Source organism: Canis lupus, chromosome 26, assembly GCF_003254725.2.
Source record: "Canis lupus dingo isolate Sandy chromosome 26, ASM325472v2, whole genome shotgun sequence".
Classification (NCBI taxonomy): Eukaryota; Metazoa; Chordata; class Mammalia; order Carnivora; family Canidae; genus Canis; species Canis lupus.
Window position 1 is genome coordinate 8,378,195 of NC_064268.1, and position 18,353 is coordinate 8,396,547.

At 34.3% G+C, this 18,353-nt stretch overlaps 1 protein-coding gene across 15 annotated transcripts in view; it reads left to right on the forward strand.

Moving 5' to 3' along the window:
• Positions 1-18,353, forward strand: part of IFT81 (intraflagellar transport 81) — a 106,894-nt gene that overhangs the window by 27,780 nt on the left and 60,761 nt on the right. For 14 of the 15 annotated variants that reach the window (XR_003146569.3, XR_003146567.3, XR_003146568.3 and 11 more), the window contains exon 11: positions 858-1,004. Coding sequence is in view for 11 of the 15 variants with exons in the window: in XM_025473882.3 (XP_025329667.1) it covers positions 858-1,004 (147 nt within the window). In the remaining 4 variants the exon portion in view is untranslated. Of the gene's footprint in view, positions 1-857; positions 1,005-5,822; positions 8,374-18,353 lie in introns of those variants that run through there. The other variant, XM_025473893.3, reaches the window with a different exon arrangement.

Sequence of the window (18,353 nt, forward strand, 5' to 3'; positions counted from 1 at the left end):
ACCATTCCTTCTCTCTCTCTCTCTCTCTCAGCTAGAATAATTCCATAGAGAGAAACATTCCTTCATCATCTATCTTTTCATTTTTTAAACAGAGAAAATAGACTTGTTTAAAGGGTTTGCATTAGAGATTTCCCCTTCTCTGCCAATTTTGTGTGAAGAAAATATTTGTACTATTTCACTTAAGAGTTTGGCTAATGTTTTTCTTAAACTAGTTCAGCCATGATTCATTTAAGGAAATCCCCCAAAAGTTGCTAAGTAATATAAAGTGCTACATTCATGGCTAAGAGCAGCCATTTGGATTATGTAAACATTTCTCTAATTCTGGTGAGTCACATGTTTGATTTTAAACCTGCACTTTATTTATTAGAATGCCCCAAATATAATAAATGTTTGAACATTTCATTTTCAGAGTATGGATATTGATTTTAGGTAAGATACCTATGTTGTAGTTTTGAGAATAAAACATTGTTTTCTTTCAATGAAAGGAAACCTACCATGAACAGACTTAAGGAGAGCTTCTATTTACTTACCTAGAAAGTATCTTCATTAACGTTTGAGTGTTACATGACAGTATTTTAATATTTTTATTACTACTATTTTTGTTTCTTGCTGATGTAGCTATATTTTCAGGGCTTTTGTCTTTTAAATGTTTTGGGTTGATATTTAGTATATATTGTATACTCATATTAAACAGATAACTGATGATGATAGGTGGGAGGGCAAATGGTATTGGTTAGGAGAAGCCAACCTGATATTGAAAATTTAGCTTGGTAAAATCTTAAAAATCAATACTTTTACAAGATAATAGAAAGTTGATTGTGTGTCTAATTTTACATTCATATTTAATACTCAATTAGGCATCCATTATATCTCGTAAAAAAGAAGCCAAAGCTGAGGAACTTCAGGAAGCAAAGGAGAAGCTAGCCAACCTAGAGAGAGAAGTGTCAGTGAAGACAAATCAGACCCGTGAATTTGATGGCACCGAAGTTTTGAAGGGAGATGATGTAAGTTGAGGTGTGATATGAGTATTGTTTTTATTTGAAAACATTCATGTTTTTGACTTTTTTAGTTTGGTTGTCAGTAGTAGAAAGTTAATCTTATTTTATAAAACCTGGTTTGAGACTGAAAAATCCTTGCAATTATATTAAGATGTTCTTGCTCTATGATGACAGATCTTAGTAATTTTATGAGATAATGTTCCAAATTTTTACTTTTTAATTAAGCAAATTTATATTGGATTTATTAATTATAAATATTGTTATAAAAGTAAGACAAAATGAATAGAAACTAACAGATAAGACAAAAATTCATATTCATTGATAAATGTCATTCCATAAAGGGCTGAGAAAATGATATCCCGAAGTTGCTTTGTCAGTAATGTGTGTTTGGCCACTGAGACTGGCACCATTTAAATGACTTTACTGTAGATGCTTATAAATTTTAAAAATACAACTCAATCTTATGTTGGTATAAACTTAAATTTTTGAACAATGTTTTAAAAGCTATTATTTGATTTATCCTTCTGTCAGACTTGTGAGATTAGTAGGACGAGTAATACTAATAGCCATTTATATATACGGCTAAACTTAAGTACCACAAATAAAATCCCTCATCTCATTTTCATAAAATTAGCTCAAGAAAGAATGAATAAATGAAGCACAATATCTTGTCTTAAAGCACAATGATTTTTTTTAAGGAAGTGATAGATTATATTTTAATTCCCAATCATTGCCTGTACTTCACCACTTCTTATAAATCATTTATTTTATTAGCTACTTAGCTACTAAGCCTCAGCAAAAGCTACTTTGAAAAGCTGCTCATATCTAAACTTCATTTTTGGCTTTGAATAGTTACCAAATTCACACTGTTACAAATTGGCAGTGAACCTTCACAGTGCCAAACACAAGTGAGTTGTTCCCACGATACCACTTTTCTCTGTGGTGTTTCCAATTGTTAGCCTCCCAGGATGCCTTTAGCTTTTTGGGAAGTAGCAGATTTCACCAGTCATCACTTGACTGAAAAATTCCTTTGGCTTTTAATATCCACTTCCAGATTGCTTTAAGAGATGGGAATATTTTAAATGTTACTTGGAACCCAACAGGGTGTGCTTCGTGACATCCTTGCAATCCAGCGGGAGGCGGGAGGGAGGTTAATTATGCAGCAGTTTTGTTTTATAAGAGACCATGCTACCTCCTACCATTTTTGTCTTAAGAAAATGCTGCCCAATTGACAAGAAATACTAATAGCCATGGCCACATTTGGCATGAATAGCGCTTATAAATTCACCATTAGATATTCCTTCTATGCAAATGTGAGGATAAAGAACATAGTGCCAACCTATTAAGTTTTATTTTTGATAAATTATAGTGAATAAGAGAAGTATCTGATGACAGAAAAAGCATACTTTTTTTTAAAGGGAAAAAGATAATTTTGGAAATCATAAGGTCAATTTAATTTTTAAACAATATCTGGTCAGAAACTAGAACAAATCAAGTAAATCATTTGGCAGTTACCTAAAAGAACAGAAGGTATTGGGGAACATTAAGCATAATTTTGTAAAGAACAAATCTTGGTAGACCAGTTTTAAATTCTACTTTGTTAAAGTGATAGACCATATGGACAAAAGGGAGGAAGTTTGTTATACTTAAAATTATATAATATAGCTGGACTTCAGTGAGGTTTCATTTGGTATCACATGGTAATCACCAAAAATCATGTTTTTTGCCACCCATATGTTAATACAGTTGGTGAGAGAGTATCAAGTAGTAGCATGGCATTTAGAAAGAATAAGTATACCAGAGTCGCAAATAGGAGAATGAAGAAAAAGAGGGGCTAACATTAATTGCGCACTTGTATAAATATAAGGCTCTCTGCTAGATGCTTTGCAAACACGTACTTTTTTATTTCTTATATTTTTGTTACTGTTATTTTTGTTTTACAATTGGGTGAAGCTCAGGGAGATTATAGATGCACTTATAAGTAATAAGTGGCCAAGCTGGGGTCCAGGTCTTTCTCACATGTTCCTGTTGACCTTGAACAAATCATTAATTAATCTATAAAATGGGGGTAATTGCTCTTCACTGTCATTATAAAGAACACATGAAATAATGTCAAAGCTTCCAAGAAACTGGAAGGCTTAGTCATCATATAACATCTGGCATCTGGAAGTCATCATTCCCATGAGCTTCATGTTACTACATGTGTGAAAGGTGATAGAGTGGAATGGTTAAGGGCATAGCTCTAGAAATTGGTTGCTTGAGTGCAGATACTGGCTTTATCATCTTACAGCTAGTTAACCTTGGGCAGATTCTGTAACCTCTTTGTACTCACCTGTAAAATATACCTCCTAGAATTATTATTGTACAGATTAAATGAATTAATACCTGAAAAGTGCTTAGAATAGCACAGCACATGCTGAGTGCTCAGTTAAGCATTAGCTCTTGATATTTTTATATTTTTGTCAGTCACTTAAGTGAAGAATTTGAAAGCTAAGAATATAGTTTACAGCTTAAAACTTGAAATTAATATTTCCCAAACTGGGTACAATTCAGTAGCAGTACATATGAAATAGTTTTTGTTTTTTGGATAAATAATTTACACAGACTCAGGATAAGAACATTAATGAAAGTCATTTTAGCTACTCTGTTCATGGAGCAGTTACCATGTGTTCAATCTTTATTTTTTTTATTTTAAAATCTTAAATTTTTTATTTAATTTATTTTATTTTTTAAAGATTTTATTTATTTATTCATGAGAGACACAGAGAGGCAGAGACACATTCTTGGTGACAATTGCACAATGGTGTGAATATACTTACTGTCACAGAACTGTACACCTAAAAATGGTTAAAAGGATAAATTTTATACTTCGTGTGTTTAACCACAGTAAAACACACATGCAATATATCCTAATTTCATCCTCTCAAAAAACCTGTAAGGTAAATATTATCTCCATTTTGTGATTGGGAAAATAGGCTTAGAAAAATTTAAGTAACATGCCCAAAATCACATGGTTAGTGAGTTGCAGAGTAAGGATTTGAACGCAGGTCTGACAGTCACTGTTAGCTTACTAGAAACTGTATGTCAGCCATTTGTTTGGATGTAAACCTTTGTTCCTTGATTATCCATATGTGGTTGTTTGATTAATCTTTTCTTGGAAGAATTTAGAAATGTGACTGTGTTAATAAGGATAAATGTAACAAATATTATACATATAGTAATATATTCCTTTGTCATTTTCTTTTTAGAGGTCAGCTAGCAGTTTTTAAAGTTCAATATTGAAGTATGCATTTTGATGCTTCCTACTCCTATTAAACTTAATATTCCAGATGTTACAATTTGTCTGAGAGTTTTAGCTCTTCTGTTTGCAGATAATAAGTGCTACAAGCATTTGTTCTTCATTAGACTTTTTCATTAGTATTCCCTGGGTGTTTCTTATTAATAAAATATGAAGTGTCTAAAAATACTCCTTTTTTTTCATTGTACTGTATCACTTGAACATTTTATTTTCATTTTATTGCCTTAATTATGGCAGTAAGCACAGGAACGTGTTTATCTTTTATTGTGCCAGACTTCTGACATGAATAGGAATTTCTTGAACTAATGAAATTATCTTCTCAGCGGTAGAAATTTTCTTGCCAGTCTAGTCTATCTTGATTTCTTTCTCTTCACACCGGTATTTGGTAGGTGTAAGAACATTAAATTTAGAGACTGTAGTCTCTTCACATAACTAAAAATTGATAATAATGAGTATCTTTTTTTATATCTTGAGGTATTTTATATTGGATTTTAGTATGTAGTAAGTATAAATCTGTTGAATTGATATTCTCAAAGAATTTTGAATGCTGTCATCTCAGAGAGAAGTTACCAAAAAAATGCCATGGAGCTTTGTCCTTGATACCAACCTGTTTATTATTATCAATAATTTAGATTAATTAATGTTTATTATGTAGTTACAATGAACCAGAGAAATCCTAGGCTTATTATATACATTATCTCATTCATTTTCTTGAACAACTCTACAAAATAGTTATGATCATTATTCCCAGTTTGTACAGATACAGGAACTGAGGCACATGGAGGATTTGTGCTAACTTACCCAAGATCACATGGCTAGTAAGTAGTACCATGATTTGAATTGAGGTGGTCTCCCTCCAGAACTCTTAATAATTTTCACATAACAGGAAGCTTAAAGGTATAGTCAGCCTGAGAGAGATGATAGAATTAGGGTTCAAAGTCATCTTGGGAGGTAGGAGCAGTGTGCTAAAACAAACAAAATCCCATTAACAGGATTATGAACACAATGTTGTAGAATGCAAGTTTTGTCTGCCATCTCAATACATCACCCGTGAGTGATGCAGAATTAGAAAATAAATTTTTATACTCCATTAATAAAAATGTAATATCCTATTTATGGTGAAATTATACCTGGAATACTATTTATATTCTTGGTATATGTTTTAAGAAGGACATAGTCAAGGCAGAGTCCAGTGAATGTGACCAAAATGGATGAAAAGTCTGGCAATTTTCATAGGAAAAATTGATTATGTATTAACTGAGAACCAAAAAAAAAGGCATAATAGAATTGCTTTTAAATTTCAAAAGGATTATGGAAAGGATGGTGTGTGTACAGAACAAGTTAACATAGCAGGCCTGAAACTGCTATTCTTAGAAAATCTTGTTTGCAAGTTTGGCCCTTGGCTGGCATCTAGGAACTTGGAATTTAGAAAGATTCCCACCATTCCCTGATAAGAATTGCTCACTGTGCCTAAGCCTCATGTACAAAGAATGTAGTTTATGTTGAACACCTGCTTTCCTTCTCAGAGCCTGGACTTCCGTGAGGGCTGGGCAGAGAGTGTGCGTCCATGACCAGCCCCCGAGTAAAATGCCTGTGTGCCGAGTCTCTAATGAACTTACCTGGTTGGCAACATTTCACAAATATTGTTATAACTCATTGCTGGAGGAACTAAGGGAGAAGACTCTTGGAAGCTTGCCCCTGGTTTCCTCTGGATTTCATCCCATGTGCCTTTTTCCTTTGCTGGTTTTGCTTTTATGTTTTCACTGTAATAAAGCATTGCCAAGTGTATGGCTATATTCGGAGTTCTTTGAGTCCTCTTAGCAAACCATTGAACCTGGGGATGATCTTGGGGACCCCTACACAGATGGATTGGTATTCTTGTTTGTTTGACAGAAGGCAGAATTAGGACCAATAGTAAGAAAGAAATATTTGATTGACTGCAAGGAAAAATTTCTACAACTTAAGCTTTCTTTAGTAGTGAAGCAGGCTGCTTTGGTAGAGTGCTTCACTATTTAAAATATTATGACAGAAGCTAGGTGAGGGACATTTTAGAAATAATTTGTGCATTTAGTAGAAAAAAGGGATTGGACTGAATCAATGCTTTGGGGTTTTTTCTAATCTTAAAAAAACTCTGATTATACAAGTAATACCTGAATATATTCTTGTGGTATGAAAATCAAACAATTCACATAAAGTAACAGTCTTCCTTGGCAAACCTCCAAGTCCCTTAGTCCCTTTACCAGAGGGAAACCACTGTTTCCAGTTTTGTGTATTTCAGTCTTTTTTCTAAAGATAGATATAGATAATACTGTTTTATGGTTTTTTTTTTTTAAGATTTTATTTATTCATGAGAGACACAGAAAGAGAGGCAGAGACATGGGCAGAGGGAGAAGTGGACTCCATGCAGGGATCCCCATCTGGGACTCGATCCTGGGACTCCGGGATCTTGCCCTGAACCGAGGGCAGACACTCAACCACTGAGCCACCCAGGCATCCCTGTTTTGTGGGTTTTTAAAAAATATAAATGATATTATACTGAACATACTGTACAACTTGCTTTTAATAAAAGTCTTGTGGGATCCCTGGGTGGCACAGCGGTTTGGCGCCTGCCTTTGGCCCAGGGCGCGATCCTGGAGACCCGGGATCGAATCCCACGTCGGGCTCCCGGTGCATGGAGCCTGCTTCTCCCTCTGCCTGTGCCTCTGCCTCTCTCTCTCTCTCTCTCTGTGACTATCATAAAAAAAAAAAAAAAAAAAAAAATCTTGGAGATTTTTCCATGTCAGTAAATGAGGAGGTTAAGAGAATTCTGTAGAGGTTAAAAGAATCAGCTCTGGAGCCAGAACACCTTTGTGCAGATCTCTTTTCTGCCATCTGTCAGCTCTTCAGCCTTGACATTTACTGAATTCCTCTGTGCCTCAGTTTCCTTGTCTATAAGGTGCTGTAACTGCTGTAGAAAAAAGTATGACTTCTTCAAAAGTCAAGCACAGAATTACCATATGACCCAAAAATTCCTCTCCGAGGTTAGAATCCTCATGTGATTTTTTGTTAGGTCCTTCTAAACGCAAACTATTGCTCTTATTCTAAGTTATGTTAACTTGAATTATTTGGACAAAATTTTAATATTAAGTGACCTTAGCTTTCTATAATTTGGAGTGCTCTTAAAATGTTTACATAGAATTATCTAACTTTAGGCAGGATTCAGTGTGAGAGGAGACAGAAAAACATAGTATTATAGTAAAGCATAATAGTTAATGGTCATATATTTGGCTCTGAGTTGTTAATAAGAGATTGCTGTGGTATGATTTTTTAAAGATAACATAATGAACTTAACTAAGGAGCATGTCTTCCAAAATAATACCCTTACAATTTCCCCAGCTCATACCCCATGACCCTGAGGTGTACTCCCATAGCACTCTGTTCCTGTGTGTTGTTAACATACAACACGCTTAAGATCACTTGTTCAGTTTCTGCTTCCCCTAAGAAAGTAATAAGCTCCACAGTGGCAGAGGCTTATCTCTTGTTCACCATCATTTACTTAATACCTGACATGTAACAGGCACTTAATAAATGTGTAGAAATCTGAAAGTATATAGTGTAATCTAGATGTATGTATGTTTTCCATAGAAAAGTGATAATATTAAAAATGTATGTCTTGGCACTTCTTAATAGGCTTCAGTTGATATAAGAAAAATGATTTATATTAACTCTTCATCCTAACCATAGCTGTGTATTTCTTTGTATAAATAAAGTTATTTTTAGACACCTGACCATAAACCTAAATCTGCCATTTAATCTGGTAGCCTCCATTAATTCTTTGGTAAATAAAAATTCTGCTGTTTCACAAGTGGCAATCTGAGTGTGATGACTATCTCTCTTAATGGAAGAGCAAAGGATCAAGCCTATGCCTCTTGTAGTAGTCTCATAGTTACGGATCTTTCCCATCTTAGTCAACTTGATATCTCTGAATCTCTGCTTTAATTATTTGAAAAAGCAAATAAAAAATCAGCCCTGATGATGCAATGATGGTACCCTTCCTAGAGCTGTCATTTAAATAAATGCCTGCATTTTGATTCTGAAGTTTGGTTTGTTTGTTTTAAGATTTATTTATCTTAGAAGGGCTAGGGGAGAGACAGAGGGAGAAAATCTCAAGCAGACTTCCTACTGAGCGTGAAGCCTGATGCAGGATTTGATCCCATCACCCATGAGATCACGACCTGAGCCAAAACCAAGAGTCAGTCGCTCAACCTACCAAGCCACCCAGGCGCCCCAGCGTCTGAACTTTTTTATAGTAACAAATGAACCTCTAGTTAAGGTTCCATTGGCACTTCATGCATTGAAAGGTCACCCCTGGTTAATGGTGTATGTGTATAGAGTCCATTGTATTTTGTTCCCTAACCATTACAAGAAGCTCACCTGTTTTGCAGTTATGTTTGCAGTTAAAAATGTGCTTGGTCAAATAATGTTTATAAGAAGCTTTAGAAAGGTCCCACCAATTCATTCTACAGCTACCGATAGAAATCCTAGAGCTAAATTGCAAAGATTATGAAATCTTCTTTAAATACTTCAAAGAGAAGCACTGTGAAGATAAGGGAATCCTGGCAAGGTTTGCTGCAGCTGTCATATCCCGAAAAATGAGGAATCAAATTTTGACACTTGTAATTGAATCATCCACCCTTCTAAGTGAGCCCAGGCAAACCTGTGATATTTTTAGAACCTTTCAAATCACATTACACTCTTTAGAGTTCATAGCAGGACCTGAGGCCCCTAAAATTTCCCGAGAGATGGAACAAAACAGAATCAAATAAATTTGGCTCAATTCACTGTAACAGAAGTAATGTAATTATGCATGCAATCTAGGTAATACTACAGTTGCAACCCCAAATTTGAAAACTTTTCATAGCAAAATGTTTTGAGAGTTAACTGCTTGGACAGCAGTTGAAAAATCCATTATCTCTAATATAGTAACAGCTGTGCGGTGGTGATTTGATTTATAATAGAAGCATAAAGACGATGGATGGTATGATTAACTGTTTCACAGATGGGTGTTCCTATGCCACAAGTTTCATTTAAGACAGAGTTCTACCAGCATATATCATATTGCTTATTATAGACTCTCTCAAAAGAATTAGCAGTTAACTATCTACTACCATTTGTAGGTAATTACATTGCTTATGCTTTGGTTGGTAAAATTATCTGATTTATTTTAAAAATTTTTTTAAAGATTTATTTATTTATTTGAGAGAGTGCAAGCGATCACAGTGGGGAGGGACAGAGAGAGAGAGAATCTCAAGCTGACTCCATGCTGAATGTGGGGCTTTCTCCCAGGACCCTAAGATCATGACCTGAGCCAAAATCAAGAGTCGGACGCTTAACCAACTGAGCCACCCAGGTGCCCCAAATTTTTCTAATATAAAGTTAAAAACCTAATACTAACAGGTTACGAAAGATTAGAATAGTATTTGTATGTGTGTCTACATTGGCACTAGTGATTTGAAAGGACTATCATTTTAACAGAAAACAAAAGTTGCTTTGAAACATTTTTTTTCCTGCCTTAAAACAAATAGCAACTCTGAGTCTAGACTTCAGGGAGTACAAATGATTTATTGAAGTATAACATAAAAAAAGACCTCTTCAGATTTTCTACAAGTCTGAATTCAGACAGAATGGAAGACACTGACAAATGGGAGAGAAAATCATGGCCATTGGGCAAATTCATGCTACTTTGGAACAGTTGGTATTATTTCATCTGACACCTAACTCTCTTGAGCCTTTCTCTGTCGTTTTCCATGCTTAAAAATCAGCTGATGAAGTAACTGACAAAGATGTGATTTAATTAAGAAACGGAAAATAGCATGCGTATTGGACTAACAGGATTTGAGGACAAAAGTACTCATTCTAGTCCAGTTTTTCCAACTTGCTGTACTTTGGTGAGTTGTATTAATTTCTCTACAGGTTTCCTTCTCTGTAAAAGGGAAAGAGTGCTTTTTCAAAAAAAAAAAAAAAAAACATATCTTTGTGGTTCTTGACAATATAAAGCATTTATTATATGGCTGTCTTGTAAAGTCCTCACAGCAAATTACTGTGGAAATAGTTCTGATGCCAGATACCAAGGTGGAAAATTTGCAGCAGGAGCAGAGAGATTCTTGTTTCCGCTTAAATATCCAGAATGATGCCTGGAATCTAATAATGCTTTGAGTTCCAGATAAGCTTGAAAAGCACTTGTAAATGGTTATATACTTAAGGAAATAAGCTGCTTTGTCCATTTAAAAAGCTAGCCCAGATTTTGATCATTACTATTAAAGGTTATAAAATATATTAAATGGATAAAAAGAGAAAGAACATCTGGCAAATTCCATTTTGATCACAAAGGAATCTGTAAAATTAGTCCTGAAGCTAGAAGCTAGCACTATAAAGCATTAATCTTATTGATTTCAGCATTTTAAATGATGGCTGTTCTTTCATAAATGACAAATTTGTGTTATAAATGTACATTGGTCCAAATGATTAGTAATAACTGCTATAATGGGCCTTCCTGTGCAATGGCAAGCTGCAGTTCACTTTAATGACAAATTTGCTTTATTGACCTGCTATAGTGCACTATAGAAAGCTTTTCCTTAATGTTCCAAGGATATGTTGCTTATCTCCTATGTCAGAGTTCCTTTAAAAATTATTTTTAAAATATTTTTAAATTAAAATATTTTTAAATTATTTAAAAAATAAATCCCAAGAAATTCAGTTAACTCTTATCTGCCAAATACAATGGCTATTTTTATTTATTAATTCTCTCCCAATATTGGCTTATAAATATATATACAAAATTTTTACATAGCTGTACTCAGAGTATATAGATTTATAATTGCAGTAGTAATTATTCTATTTTAGTTTTTTAAAATATTTATTCATGAGAGACACAGAGAGAGAGAGGCAGAGACACAGTCAGAGGGAGAAGCAGGCTCCATGCAGGGAGCCCGATGTGGGACTCGATTCTGGGTCTCCAGGATCACACCCTGGGCTGCAGGCGGCGTTAAACCGTTGAGCCACCCAAGCTGCCCCTCTATTTTAGTTCTAAAGAGCATGCATCACACCTTGATTTATACTTTTCTACTTATCCTAATTACTTGATATTTCTTTTTTTTTTTAAGTTTATGTATTTATTCATGAGAGAGACAGGCAGAGAAGCAGAGAGAGACGCAGGCTCCACACAGGGAACCCAATGTCGGACTCAATCCCGGACTCCAGGATCACACCCTGGGCCAAAGGAGGTGCTCAACTGCTGAGCCACCCAGGCGTCCCAATTACTTGATATTTCTTTATTTCTGTACTATTTAGAAGAAACAGTAGTCTCTTATTTTCTAGGTACTACTTAATTATATTCAAACAGAATGACATTATTATTATCCATTATTCAATTTTTATAGAATTTTAGTATATTTTATAAATTTTATTTAAAAACTACCCAGTTTTATTTTAGACAAATAATCATTCATTTTATAATAGTAATATTGTATGTTTTGATCGTCAGAGGTTCTAAAAACCCTTTATTTTCAAGAATTGGCTACTGTGTGGTGGCAATTATGATTATTAATAATTGCGGATGTTTAGGTCAAGAATTTGCTTTATTTTATTAAACCGTTGTGGCATAGTTAATTATAACCATGATAGCTCCTATTTATTGAATGCTACACTAGGCATCATACTAATTGCATTTCATATCACTCTGAGATAAGTATTGTTACCTCCTTTTTTTTTTTCCAGTTGAATTGATATATAAAGACAAAACAGTAACTGCCTAAGGTCACTTTAAGTGATGGAGCCAGGATTTGAAATTACATTTCTCTGACTCCAAAGCCCAGATCTTAACACCTCTGAACTACTTCTGTGACCTTGTTGTACTGCTCCTAGTACCGTAATGATTAAGTTCTAAATGAAATTATTTGTGACTCTGCTCATATACATTGTTACAACATGGAATTATGAGTAAATTTAATTCTTAATGCTCAAAGTCTATTCAAAATAAAATCTATCAGCTATTAGGTTATTGTTGGTGATGGGCTTTCTTTGAGGTGAGTTGTACTTTTAATTGAATTATACCTTTTTTAAGGACTCCTGGGTGGCTCAGTTGGTTAAGTGTCTGCCTTGTGCTCAGGTCATGATCCCAAGGTCCTGGTATTGAGCCCCATATTGGGCTCCTCGCTCAGTGGGGAGTCTGCTTCTCCTTCTCCCTCTGCCACTCCCCCTGCTTGTGCTTTGTCAAATAAATACATAAATAAAATCTTTTAAAAAATAATTACAGTTTTTTAGATTTATATAAATATCTAGTTTAAAAAGTAAAACAATACTACAAAGTTCATAATGAAAATAATGATCCCCTTACTCACAAGTCATGCTTCCTTGAGGCAACTACTCTTAATGCCTTTGGTTGTTTCTTATGGTATTTACTTCTACATTTCTAAATAACATGTTTGTGCTGAAACCTAAAAGTTTTTTTCAATTTTGGATATACTACCATTGGTAATGAGGATTTAGCAATTCTCTGTTTACCCCTATACTCATCCTTCCATTCCTTAGAGACTCCCAATATAATTTTAATTTTTGATTAAATCATTATTTATTATATCCATTATGATAATTGTAGAAACAGTTTACAGCTGAGCCACATAGTATACTATGTGGCTCATAGATTATATATCCTTTCTTGTACACTTTAAAAAAAATTACTGACCTCATTGTTTTGTTTTTGTTTGCTTAAGTTTTTTTGTGTGTGTGTAACTGCCACCTACTCAGCCGCAGACCTTCTGATAGAACTGTACAATTTATCTTAATATAGCATATGTTCATATACAGTAACCTATTAATTATATTTTGTAAACATTAGGCATGTTCTTTCTGGAGTCCCTTTCATTCTTCTGTTCCAGTCTGGGAAGATTTATATCTGGACATGCTGTGAGCTCTAGGCTTGCTATAAACTGTAATCTAGGGCTTCCTAGTCATCATCCCAGAAATTTCTTTAACCATTCTTCTGTTTTGGATTCTCTCCTTTCCTTAATTTTTTAAAAGATACCTGGGTGGCTCAGTGGTTGAGCATCTGCTTTTGGTCAGGGAGTGATCCTGGGGTTCTGGGATTGAGTTCTGCATTGGGCTCCCCTCAGGGACCTTGCTTCTGCCTCTGCCTATGTCTCTGTCTCTCTATGTCTCTCATGAATAAATAAAATTCTTCTGGAACTCTTTAATTAGATTTATGACCTTCTATATTGATTGTTTAATGTTTATTTACTTTCCAAATGTTTATTTTCTAAAAATGTGTTAAGGTAGGTGACAATGTGTTATGTGTGTTTGTGTACTATATGTGAAAAATAAAGAACAATGAGATCATGTACATATATATACTTAGAACTCAGCTTTAAAAAAGGACCTTTGAGGCTCTCTGTGTGCCTTTTCTTTATCCTATTTGATTTCCACCCCTCTCAGAGGTATATACCATCTCAAGTAAGGTATTTGTCATTCTCTGACTCTTACTTACTGTTTGACCATATATTTGTCTCCCTAAACAGTATATTGCTTAGTTTTCCTAAGCAATATTAATGGAAGCATACTCTGCATATCCTATAACTTGCTTGTTTTGTTTTACATTATTTCTTGAATTTATAATGTTTACTTTCACTGTGCAGACATATATATGTGTGTGTATACATACATATGTATATATATGTAGATATCTATTTGAATATACAATTTGTTGTAGCATGTTTTCTAGTTTTTCACATTGCAGTGTTTCTGTCAACATTCTTATGTATGTGACTATGAACAGAATTGCTCCAGAGCAGTGTTTCTTAACTTTTTTCACAATATGACACTTGAATAAAATTGATCATTGTTTAGCATACTGAGGTAAAAGGATAAGGCTGCTTATAGCTGAGGATGACTGACTTGGGAGTTCTTTATAATATCTTGCCCAGCTGCTGCAAAGTCTTAGTGGATTACTATCTTGGTATATACTTATTATTTGTGTCACATGAGTGCACTGGAGCATACTGCATTTACAAAGCTTTGCTCTGGAGTTGTTCAAAGAGATCAAAGAATTGTCTGAAGACCAGTTCTTGCCTACAGTTATAATAATTCGTGACCATATAAGTTGAGCAGAGGCATTTTTAGAAAGATTTGTAGTAATGTGATGTTTCCTAAATATTTTTATTGTTTTATATGTGTCCACTCTACAAATGATTAGAAATTTTTAGAACTGCTCCATCACCATAGATAGGTTTGAGAAGCCATGCTATTCATTGTAGTGGAGTTGGTGGGGCATAGGATGAACACAACATCAACTAAAGTAGATATGAAATGTTTTCCAAACTGTTATTCTAAACACCAAATCCCTCACTCCCAGTGGTTTACAGGTTTTCCACCGCCTCCATATCTTCACCAGCACTTAGTATTAAAGGGCTTCTTTTTGCTAATTGGGTGAGTGTTAAAATAGTATCTTACTGTGGTTTTAATTTCTATTACTAATTACTAATGAGGTTGAGTATCTTTTAATATATTTATTGGTCATCTTGGATTTCTCTTCTGTAAAGTGACCAAGTATTTTTCTATTGGATTATTTGTCTTTCACTTAGGGATTAATTTATATATCTTGGCTACAAATCCTTTATTGGTTTAATGTATTACAAATATGTTCTCCCAACTTGTGATATATATTCCTAATCTCTTTATATATTGATGAACTAAAGTTCTTGATTTTAGTCAAGTTTATTAATCATCTATTTTCAGTTTGGGGGGGGTGTTTTTTTTTTTAGATTTATTTATTTATTTATTTATTTACTTATTTACTTATTTATTTATTCATGAGAGACACAGAGAGAGAGAGAGGCAGAAACATAGGCAGAGGGAGAAGCAGGCTCCATGCAGGCAGCCTGATGTGGGAATTGATCCCGAGTCTCCAGAACCAGGCCCTGGGCTGAAGGCGGCACTAAACCACTGAGCACCTGGGCTGCCCAGTTTGTGGTTTTATGTCTTATTTAAGAATCCTTTCCTACCTCAAAATTATGGTGATATTTTCCAATATTCTAAAAGATTTTTAGTTTTATCTTTCACATTTAAGTCTGTAATCCAGTTGGAATTGATTTTTATATGTTATGAGGGGGTCCAGTAATGGAAATTCTATTCTTTTACCTCAAATTTGACACAGTAGCAGTCTACATAAACAAAATCCCCTTGAGTGCTTTAATAATTTTAAAACTGTGGGGCACCTGGGTGGCTCATTCAATTAAGCTTCTGCCTTCAGCTCAGGTCACTATCCTGGGGTCCTGGGATTGAGTTCCACATTGGGCTCCCTGTTCAGCTGAAAGTCTGCTTCTCCCTCTCCCTCTGCCATTCCCCCTGCTTGTGCTCTCTCTGTCAAGTAAATAAAATCTTTTAAAAATAATAATAATTTTAAATATACATAAAGGGTTCCTGAGACCAAAAAGAGAATCACTGTTATAGATCCACAGGAAAAAGTTAAAAGCCCCAATAAAAAAGACCAAACACAGGCAAATCATTTTTAAAAATTACCCCAGATGAATAATGAACGTGACAAAAAAGTGAATTTCCTTAATAAAGACATTCAAATGAAAAGTAAAATACTATTTCAATTATCAAGTTGACAGTTATTAAAAGTACTATAAATAGCCTTTGAAGGACAGTTTGACAAAATATATCAAAATATATCAAATCCTTATTTCCTTCTGACCATTTCTGGAAGTATGTCCTATAGAAATCATTAAGAATGTTTCTGAAGGTTTAGCTTCAATATATTCATCATGGTTTTTTTTTTTTGATAACTTGAAAATTCAGAAATAACCTAAAATCCAAATGATAATGAGAAGAAACTTCCAATGGAGGAAAACATTGATAATATATTTTCTTTCCTCAGGGCGCCTGGGTGGCTCAATAGTTGAGCGTTTGCCTTCGGTTCAGGTTATGATCCCAGGGTCCTGGGATTGTCTCACATTGGGCTTCCTGTGGGGAGCCTGCTTCTGCCTCTGCCTACATCTCTGCCTCTCTCTGTGTGTCTCTCATGAATAAATAAATAAGATTAAAAAAATTGTTTTCTTTCCTCTAATTCATCCAGGGTAGTGGATGCCTTAGAGTGCTTTGATGGCCACCTATTGCTTAATTATTGTACTTAACCATCATTAATCTGCCCTGATTACCTTCCCTTAGTTTACCCTTAGTTTGTCCTGTGAATTTCAAATAATAACCAATCAGCATAGAGCATATTGGGTAATTGGTGGGTCTGTTCTTCCACCAAAAATATTTAAAGCTTTTAGCTTTTAAAACTAATTCTGGAACAGAGCAAGATAAAGAAGGGAAAAATTGGCCTAGATAATACAGAAGATAACAGATGAACAGGGTTGATTTCATTTTGGGCACTTTGCCCAGGACACTTTTAATAGAACATATAGTTACTCTAGGGATTCTGAGTCTGTGATTATGTCAGACTTACACATTAATTCTTTAAAAGGAAAAATCACAAGTTATTGGACTAGGTACATTGGTATGACTTAAATTTTTAAACCATGCCTGTAATCCCCAGCCATTGATAATTTGCTGTGTGAGGGCTGTATTCCTTACTATTAAAACTAACTTTCATGGAACAAAAATATTTTGAACATCCTTCCTTTAAAACACAGTGGGTTCTTCATTTCTTTCAAAGTTTAAGTCAAATTTTATTTTATTTTTTAAGTCAAATTTTAAAAGATGTCTAAACTAGAATTAGATGGTTATCTTTATGTGAAGAACTTTTAATCTTACTATTTTTGAGAACATTCTTTATGTCCTGAAAAATCAATCAAGTCTTTAAGGAAAAAAATCACCTAAATTTTAGAATGCTATGTTTCCTGTTTTACTACCTTATAATTTAGATTATTGCCCTTATGTTTACCCTTAAAACTTAAAAGGAGAAATAGCAACATGGTAGTAGAGCTTCTATTAGAATAGTGGCTTTAAGTGAATTTTTTCTTTTTTTTTTCGGCTTTCCAAAATTTCAGTAATATTTTTATTATTATTATTATTATTATTATTATTATTATTATTATCATCATCTAGAGAGGGGGAGTGGGCAGAGAGATAGTGATAGAATCTTAAACAGGCTCTGCTCCCAGCGCAGAGCCCAACGTGGAGCTCACTCTCACAACCCTGAGCATGAGCTGAGCTAAAATCAAGAGTTGGATACTTAACCAATTGAACCACCCAGACACCCCTATGAGATAAATCTTTGAGAATCTTAGCCTTTTTAATACCCAATCCTTTTAAAGGCTAACTTGAGAAGAGACTTCTACATAATTTTATAAATAATAAAAGTAATGGGGCACCTGGATGGCTCTGTTGGTTAAGCATCCAGCTCTTAATTTTGGCTCTGGTCATGATTTCAGGGGCATGAAATCGAGCCTCATGTCAGGTTCCATGCTCAACACAGAGTCTGTTTGAGAGTTTCTCTCCTTCCCTCTATTATCCTCCCACTGCTCTCATGTTTCCTATCTCTAAAATAAATAAAATCCTTAAAAAATAAAGTAAAAATTTTTAAAAAAAGAATTACCTTGTATTAGGTAAAATGGAAACTTAGTTTTGTTTTGAAGTGGCGTGCTTAAATATAACATTTTCCAATGTTATATTCCAATTCTTACTTGGAAGTTTTCTTTATAATGTAGTTAATAAAAGGATAGAGCAGGAAGAAAAATCATTTTATGTAGTTTAAAAAAATCTTAAAATTATTAGTATAATGGTACATAAGAGGAAGTGATTTTTTTTTTAAGTATTATGTTCTGTTTCAGAAACTTCTCACATTTGCAGCTGGCATTTGCTTCTTATACCAAGCAATACTTTTAATGAGCCAGAATTTTTACACCTTCTGTTTCCTCTACCTGGAATATTCTTCTTTGCCTCTTCCTTCTTCCTTTAGCACATTCTTACATCTTCAGTCTTGGTTTAAATGTAATTATTTTGAGAAGCTTGCCATAATCCTCCTCTCCTAAATCCCAACATCCACCTTTTCTGCCTTCATCCCAACCCTGGTTAAA